The 9275-nt window shown below is 45.8% G+C and overlaps 1 protein-coding gene across 2 annotated transcripts; it reads left to right on the top strand.

Annotated features, from left to right (window-relative positions):
• The first annotated feature begins 3299 nt into the window (after positions 1 to 3299).
• Nudt10 (nudix (nucleoside diphosphate linked moiety X)-type motif 10) lies at positions 3300 to 7613 on the top strand. 2 transcript variants are annotated; one of them, XM_006527546.3, is made up of 2 exons: positions 3300 to 3967; positions 6146 to 7613. In XM_006527546.3, coding segments are annotated over exons 1-2 (495 nt in total). In that variant the 5' UTR covers positions 3300 to 3473; the 3' UTR covers positions 6147 to 7613. The 2 variants fall into 2 exon arrangements, with proteins under 2 accessions (XP_006527609.1, NP_001026834.1); NM_001031664.1 differs by having other exon boundaries at positions 3318 to 3967; positions 6513 to 7613.
• Positions 7614 to 9275: the final 1662 nt, after the last annotated feature.

Raw genomic sequence — 9275 nt, 5'->3', positions numbered from 1 at the left:
ACCACTCTGAAATCAATCTGTTCTTGACTAAGAAAATTGGAAATAATTCTACCTGAAGACCCAGCTATACCACTCCTGGGCATATACCCAAAGATGCTCTATCAAACTACAAAGAAGCCTGCTCTACTATCTTCATAGCAGCCTTATTCATAATAGTCAGATGCTGGAAACAATCCAGATGCCGCTCAACCAAATAATGGATATAGACATTGTAGTTCGTTTACACAATGGAATACTATTCACCTATTAAAAAGGAGGATATCATGAAATTTGCAAGCAAATGAATGGAACTGGAAAATATCATCCTGAATGAGGTAACCCAAATCTAAAAGGACATGCATGGTATTCAGTCACTGGTAAGTGGATATCAGCCAAAATGTACAGAATACCCATGATTCAACCCACTGTCTGTATGAAGTTTAACAGTAAGGAAGGCCCAAGTGAGGGTGCTTCAATCCCATTTAGAAGGGGGAACAAATTAACCACAGGTGGCAGAGGGAAGGAGGTAGCTGGGAGGGAGGGAGAGGGGAAAGGGGGTCAGGATCAGGTGAGTGGTGGGGGTTGGTGGGGGGGGGGAGAAAAGAGAGAAGCCCAGAGGGCCAGGAGAAGTACTGGAAATATCAGCTGCTGGGGTGGGAGGTGGCGGGACTCTCTAGAAAGTCCCAGAGACCTGGGATGTAAAATGGTCCCATGACGACTCAACGGGGTGATCTTAGTTGAAATGCCCAACAGTGGGGCAATGGAACCTGAAGAGTCCACTTCCAGTATGTCCTCAGGACCCGGTGGAGGAATGGGGTCACCAGCCCACCTTCAAATTTTTTGACCCAGAATTGTTCCTGACTAAAACAAATGCATGGACAAAAGTGGAGCAGAGACTGGAGGAAAGGATGTTCAGTGACCAGCCCAACTTGTGTTTCATCCCATGGGCGGTCACCAAATTCCTCCACTATTACTGATGCTATGTTTGGCACTATAATGCTTGCACACAGGAGCCTAGCATGGCTCTCCTCTAAGAGGCTCTAGCAGGAGCTGACTGAGACAGATGCAGATACTTATACCCAACCATTGGACCAAGTTGTTGACCCCTATGGACGAGTTAGAGAAAGGATTGAAGGAGCTGAAAGGGATGGCAACCCCATAGGAAGAACAACAGTGTCAACTAACCTGGACCCCTGGGAGCTCCCAGAGCCTAAGTCACCAACGAAAGAGCACACACAGCCTGGTCCACGGCCCCAGCACATATCTAGGAGAGGACTACCTTGTCTAAGCTCCGTGGGAGAGGATGAGCCTGATCCTGTAGAGACTTGATGCCCCAGGGAAGGAGGGTGGGGGGCGGGGGGAGGTGTGGTGCGTGGGTGAGTATTCTCTCAGAGGCAAAGGGGTGGGGGAAGGGGGTGAAGAATTCTTTGGAGGGGGCACTAGGAAGGGGGGCAACATTTGGAATGTAAAGAAAACAATTTTAAAAACTACAAAAGAGACTATACTGCACAGGAGTACATGAAAATGGAAATTATCTTTCCATGACATCAGTAATCCTTACCAAAGTGAACTCTTTCCCCCACGAAGACAGCTGTGAATATCATCAAGCTAAACCACAGCAGACTGCATCTCTGTAAAAACAGCCAAAATTACTGTACCCAGGGCAAGGTGGTTTCAAGTTAGCGCAGGCTTGCCAAAGAGGTGCTGGGGGAGACTTTTGGGCCCTCAGAGTTTTACAAGGAGAGAAAGCTCAGAGAAAAGAACTTGCTGTGGTGAAAATTTTGTGTTTACTTTAGACCCTGGCATCCTGCTTCCCAGCAAGAGGTCATGTGGGCAAAGTACAAGGACCTTTGCAATCCCCAGATGCAAAGCGCTGGGCCAGGGCAATGGCTCACTGCTTAAAGTGTTTGAGGCTCAAGCATCAGCTCTGAGTCTGATGCCCACCACTGGCTTAAAAGCCAGGCTGCAATCCCAGCGCTAGAGAGACTAGAAAACACACTACGAATTCCTGGTGCTTTCTGGTCTAGTACAGACACATCTTAGAAAACCTGTCTCTGAAGTCATACTGGTGGGAGAGTAATGGAAGCAGTGGAGGGAGATACCTTTGCCCACCTTGGACCTACACCTATTCAGAGGTCAATGTCCACACACACATGTACACAAATAGGTGCACACACACTTGCAAGAATCACCTGTTCAGAGGTACACACACCGACACCTACACACAGACACACACCGACACCTACACACAGACACACACCGACACACACACACACACACACACACACACACACACACACACACGTTTATTTTCAAGAATCACCCAAATCCTAAATCCCTAGCTGCTCATTTGTGTGGAGGCCAGAAAGGGGCACAGGGTGTGAGGATGGAGGCTCTTGACATGGGATCCAAGACTTCAGTGGGTGCTGCCCCAGAAACAGCTTGCAATGAGGTTGAAAGGAGGGTCTTAACAAGAAGTCCGGGGTTCACTGACTGGAAACTGTGCAAACCGAGAAGAGGGGTTATGTGCAAGTGTTTAAGGCAAGGGCTGAACCAACATGGTGGACAAGCTGCAGAAGGGAACCTGTTGAAGAAGGCGAGCTGCATGTGACTCAGCAAAGATTCTTCTGGCAAGACTCTCATTGGTCATTCTGGGGACACCAGGCCTTCTGCCTATAAATAAGGCAGTGCAGTTCATGATGGGAGCTGAGTGTGAGGCCCGGGCCTCGACCCCTCTGCTTAGGCGACTCTCAGGGAGGACCTGGCCCCCTCTGCCTCCAGGTCTGGCTGAGACCCACACGTGGTGAGGACCCTGTGCAGCCAAGTCACAGTTGTGTGCACCTCCCCAGAGCACTGGCAGCAAGCAGCTTCCCAGTGCCAGCGGTGCGGGGCGCCTGCGCAGTGGGCCGGCGGCGTCGCGCTTTGCGGGAGTCGGGAGACCCCCGCCTCCGCGCCTCCGCCCCTCGCCCTCCGCCGCGCGCGCGCACGCGGGCCCGGCCACGCGCGCGCACGCGCCTCACCTCGCTCAACCCCTGGCGCAGCAGCGGCGGCGGCGGCGGCGGCGGCGGCAGAGCGGGCGAGCGCGCGCGAGATCGCGGCGATCCGGAGGGCGGGGACCGCGCACGGTCCACTCCGGGGCTGTGCGGAGGCGCGGGCTCTGGGCTCCCGGCTCCGGGCGGCGGAAGCGGCGCCTCCAATCAGGCGGCGGGCTCGCGACCCTCGGCGCGCCCGGCCGGTGCCGCCCGCCCCGCGGACTGACTGACGCGCCGGCTCGCCCCCGCCCCCGCGCCCGCCCGCCCGCCCGCCCCCGCCTCGTCTCCGCTGGCTCGGCACAGACTGCGCTCCGCTCCACTCCGCTCTCCTCTCCTCTCCTCCAGCCTCGCCGGGCCCTCTCCCTGCCAGCCTTTGCTCCTCGGCTGCGCGGCGGCAGTGGCCCGCTCGCTAGGCAGCTGCAAGCGACCTCAGAGGCGGCGGCGGCGGCGGCGTCGGGGAGGATGAAGTGCAAGCCGAACCAGACGCGGACCTACGACCCCGAGGGCTTCAAGAAGCGCGCCGCGTGCCTGTGCTTCCGCAGCGAGCGCGAGGACGAGGTGCTGCTGGTGAGCAGCAGCCGCTACCCCGACCGCTGGATCGTGCCGGGAGGGGGCATGGAGCCCGAGGAGGAGCCGGACGGCGCGGCGGTGCGCGAGGTGTACGAGGAGGCGGGAGTCAAGGGGAAGTTGGGCCGCTTGCTGGGCGTCTTCGAGCAGAACCAGGACCGCAAGCACCGGACCTACGTGTTCGTGCTCACCGTCACCGAGCTGCTGGAGGATTGGGAAGACTCGGTCAGCATCGGCAGGAAGCGCGAGTGGTTCAAGATCGAAGATGCCATCAAGGTCCTGCAGTGCCATAAGCCCGTGCACGCCGAGTACCTGGAGAAACTGAAGCTGGGCGGCTCCCCTACTAATGGGAACTCGGCCGCCCCGTCCCCGCCAGAGAGCGAGCCCTAGTATGTACCGCTCCCGCCCGGACTCCTGCCTGTCGCCTCCCCGCACTTGCCTCCTGCTTGCCAGGGGAGCGCCTCTCCTGCCCTGTGCGCCCTCCTGCACGGGCAGGAGGGAGGCTTCTTTTGTTTCCTTGGCAGGCAGACCTCTGAATCACGCTTGCAAACTGTCTCGGTTGCCAGGCGCTGTTTGCAGACAATTTGCACGTTTTTCAGATGCTTTTCCAATCGCTTCTTGGTGACACTGTAAAAATCTTGCGGTCAGCCACAGCTGCATGGGATTTTGTGAAAGGTGCCTTAGCTGCTTGCTCTGCTCTTCTTGGAGGGTGTGCGTGTTAGTGTGTGTGTGTTCGTGTGTGCGTCTGTGTGTGCTTGCGTGCCTGTCTGCTTTGTGATGTTTTTGTTTGGATGGTTTTTTTCCCCCCTATAAACAGCCTTATGCTTTTGTGTGTGGGTGTGTGCGCGCGCTTTTGATGTCAGGCTTCTGTTTTTTTTTTTTTTTTTTTTTTTTTTTTCTTAGTGGAGCGGCCTTTAGAGTCCTACCAGCTGGTGAGGGGCGTGCGTTCGGGGGCAGGAGGAGCATCTTTTTATGTTTTTTCCTTATTTTCTCATTCACAGCCTTCACAGTGAATATGACTGGAGGGCGTCTCACCACCAACATTCTAAATGTGCTCTACAAACCTGTAATAAATATACATTGATGCTGACACTAACTTAAACATTTTATTCTATAGGTTACCTTTAAAAAACTAACTTACTAAACTTAGAATTGCATATCATCAATTTTCTCAATTGGTACTCTGTTACATAAATCCATTGAAGTAAAATAGGTGTAGTCACGAAAGTGATACTGTCAAAGAAATGAGTACAAACCTGCTTACCCAAACAATTGCTTTTATAAACCAAGCATTTAATTTCATGCCCTCAATAATAATAAATTATTGACCATCGTTTTCACTACTCAGTAATCTCAGTCTTAAGAGTTTACCCCTATCCAAGAGATATGAATTATTGATCTATTTATGTATTGTATATATAAAAATACCTCTTATCTAAAGCATGCCATGCGTATGTTGGAAGTTTAACTACAATATGGCATTCTAGACATAATAACACAGTATCCTATTTTGGCTTATGAACTCTAATTGAGACTGTTGATTTAAGCAGCTTTCATTAGCATCCTATAAACATACATTGTTGCATTCAAAAGTATTTGAATTGATCACTGAGATTTTCTTTGGGATCCACATAGGTTGTTTGTGCAATTTTCAACCTTCCAAATCTTTTCCATTTTCATATTTCATACCAAAAATATACCAGTGAACACGCTTTAAATTCAATTTTATGTAGACAGTTAGATATCCTTCCTGATGTTCAGTCTAGAAAAGTAAAGATTGAAAGCATTTAAATAGAATAATTCCAAGAAATGCAGACCAAGCAGCTGACTCAGAAAGAAGGCAAGTCATGTGTACATCTTACAGTCTCCAAAGTTGGACCAGCAGCTGGGATTTTTCTCCTTGGTGTGGTTACTTAGTGCCTACGGATTTTGTGTGTTGCATGCAATGAAGATGTACAGCTGAAATTTCAATTGATCCCCTTCCCCTCCAAGTCCAGAACACTGATGAAAGATAATTAAGACTCTTATACACAATTATAGGAATTTGCTTTCAGCATGTTGTCTTAAAGGGCTGATTCCACTCCCACCCAGTCCCCACTGGACAAGTGCCTATGCTTATCCTTTAAAAAGCTTGAAGAAGCCATGCTGAAGTGGAAATCATTTTGATATGTTTGATGCAGGCACAAGGTGTATTAGAAACCTATGTTTTGTCAATCAGATCATTTCTGCAAGAAGTAAGGGCTTGAAACGTAGCTACAAATAATTCCTTGATCTGGTTTTGTTTGAGAGAATTGATGTAAGGCTTTATTTAGAAGCATCAGTAAAACGTGAAGTGGCTAAGAACAAGAACAGGCAGAGTGTAACAGCAGTACGGGCAGCAGTGCTTTTGTATTAACAGGCTCTGTCTGAGTCCGGAGTTGCTTCTTTCTTTCCTTGCTTCCTGTTGAATGGGGTTCCTTTATAAGAAAGAACAATCTCTCCCTCAACAGTTGTTAACTGGGGAAGGGAGCTGAAATTGCTTAGAACCTATACAATACTAACAGCTAGCCAAATTTTTTTTTCCCCAGAGTTCTTTTTGTGGAATATGAACTCCCTGAAGATTAGAACCCAACCTGAATCCAGCCTAACTCCAGGGCCTCAAAAGAGGGGCTAAACTTCAGAGATATTTGTTATTGACTTACACATTAGAAATGTCTACTACCAGTGAATTTCCAAATTTTCTCTTTTAAGCTTTATAACATACCCAGGGGACTTTATTTCTTTAGCCTCTCACCTGTGCTTACAGTGGAACTTCAAATGGATAATTCACTGCAGGCTTTTCCAGTATAAAGGGTTGATGAACCATACTAAATCCTCAGTAAATATTTGTTGTTTAGACTCTACAGGAATGGACAAACCCGTAAAACCTTTATTAATCAGATTATCTTTTTTTAGGTGAATGGAATAAATGTTATTGAGATTTACTTTGAGAGAATCAAGTATGTGAAGCCAGTGATGAATGGAATTGTGAAGCACAGGTGAGCTCTTTGACCCCCCCAAGGACACAGCTCATCCTATGCTTTTGGACACTTCTTTCCTGGTATTAACAATGGCTACTCTTCAGGTTGTTGCACTACCACTGTATCTGTACAGAATTCTATTTGGCACCTGTGGCCTTTGTGTGCTTTTGTTTGTATTTCCCATCAGATTTGACCGTGAATGCAAAGAGCGTGCTTTCTTAGTCTTTTTATATCTAGCATACATTACTTGATATATGGTAGGCGTCACTGAATATTTGTTTAATATTTTGTAATGATAATGAATGGTGAAACATCCCCCTTCTAATATCTCTAGCATATATGTGGCTTTTGTATTTCAAGGCAGCTGTGAGATAGGAGCAAAAATGTTGTTCATATGTCTGTGTTATCCCAGACATTATGTATCTCCTACATTTGCCAAAATTTTGACCTAAATTTGACTGTGCCTCTTGACATAATTTCTCCTCTATAGAAAATGCAGGAGACAGAGAAACAGTTTACTATATATCAAACAGATGAGATTCATGGAATCTTCAGACTCCAAGAAAACACAGGACAGATGATCCAGTTTCTTCGGTATATTAGTCACAAGGATGAAAGGAAAAGGTGGAGGCTGAACCTGTGGGTTGAGAAAGGCTTCAGAGAATGATCAGTACCTATATGGATCTTATCTCGATCCTGATTTGATCAAACTAGAAATGAGTGAATTTATCAGACAACTAGAATACTTTGAGCATTGGCTGGATATTTTCATGTTGATTATTATAATACTATTGTTATATTGGAATCAAGAATACTTATCTGCATTCAAATATTTACAGTTGAAATGATATAATGTCTGGGATTTGCTTCAAAATATGTCTTGATATTAAATACACTGGACATAACTCAAACAAGATTGGCCTTTAAGATCATCTAAGCTCAGTGATAATTAAACGATGTTCATTATATATGTTCATCTCTGCTTTTGTATGTTTGACATTTTCCATAATAAAAAGTTAATCAAAATCATTGGAAATGCTGGAGTCCTTATAATTAATGTAGGATGTAATGTTGGGGGAAAACAATGAGGAGGAAAAAGTTTATAGCTTGGTTTTTAAATGTTGGCTCCAGGATACTACTTCTGGTCGAAGATGCCAAATTCACAGAAATAAAAGGTGACATGCCCTGGAATGGCTAGTTACACCCTTGGTATAGACCACTGCTTGGAGTTTTTGTTTGTTATTTCGTTTTTTATTTTTTGTTTTTTATTTTTTTTCTTTATCCTACTGAAATAGGAACAGTTAAATCATTCCTTTACAACTATTGGAAAAATGGTAGTTGATTTTACTATGTTGAGAATAGATTCCGATGCCATTTGCATTCTAGTTCATAGCAACGTGAAGTCAAGGGCAGGGTCTCCAGGGAATAAGTTTATAAAAATCCGCATTACACTATTTTAAAAGGGTCTTCAGAAAACACAACTCATTAGTTGTAGATGTGTATGCTGTACACTCTGTCCAATATTTTATTTGAAGGCAGGCAAAACAAGAAAATAAGCAGTTAGGATTCCTGACTAAAGATCATCTTTTGAGTTCTGTAGTGGTTCAGATTCTGCAAAAAACCTGAAGACAATCAGGTCCAAGGTACTAATTAACAGACTAGGGTCAGTCCTGACATTTGGGGGTTAAGGAACAGGAAACGCAGTTCAGGCAACACTGCAGCCTCCGGTCAAAGATGAAGATTTCCTCTGTAGGTAGTTAAGTGTTTCTGATCCCAAGAGCAAGCAGTTGCCCTGAATCAGCTGCTGTCTGGAAAAGGGGGAGATGAAAGTCTTACTCATGCTAGCTGGCTAATGTTTTCAGTAACCAGGGTACCCAGTGAGAAAGCATCGTGATTTACCTGTGGAACTTGTTTCCAAGTTCAGGTCAATTGATTTGAGAGTTAAAATTTGGAGGCAGCCAGACCCATGGAAAACTTGAGGTGGTGTTAATGGTAAAAATAGTGCTTTGGGGCCCAATAGGCTGTGGCTCAAAGCTGACTTGACCTGTAATGGTCTGTGTCAGGTTATGTCTGTAGTCTCCCGTTTTCCCATCTGTAAAATGTACCAGGTATTTTTAGTTCATACTTTTGCAAGCCACAAGTGCAGTATACTGGGGTATTCCCTGTACCCACCCTGTTCTGTCCTGTCACAGATCTTAGCCCACTTTTATTAGCCTTAATCAACTGAACTGTAAGGTCTCCTGACTCTGAGACTCAAACTGGGTTCTCCCTTATTCCAAAAGTCTGGAATGTGGTACTCGTGGTGCCTGTTATATAATTTATTTAATAAATTTATATAATTTTATTTATATAAACTTTATATATGTGTGTGTATATATATGTATATATATATATATATGTATGTATATATGTATTATATCAATGATTTTCTCAACTAGTATTTGCCAAAGAAATAAATCCCCAAACAGTCCAAAACAACACTGTAACTTTATCAGGGATTTGATTTCTAGGAATTAAGAAAGCTGAGACCTTGTAAGACACTATGATCTGTGAGTGTATTTCTCTTTACTCAAGAGAATGCTTTAAAAATCATGATTTTATTTTCTTAGAGTTTTCCATTCTCTAATACATTTTTCTAACTTCTTAGCTTCACAACATGTATTATGTGATTTTTCATTAGGCACAAAATTAGCCCCAC

This window comes from Mus musculus, chromosome X, assembly GCF_000001635.26.
Source record: "Mus musculus strain C57BL/6J chromosome X, GRCm38.p6 C57BL/6J".
In the NCBI taxonomy this organism is placed as follows: Eukaryota; Metazoa; Chordata; class Mammalia; order Rodentia; family Muridae; genus Mus; species Mus musculus.
This window is presented reverse-complemented; position numbering and strand designations above follow the sequence as displayed.

Coding starts and splice junctions, on each gene's coding strand:
- Nudt10 (XM_006527546.3), top strand. CDS start 3,474: ATGAAGTGCAAGCCGAACCAGACGCGGACCTACGACCCCGAGGGCTTC.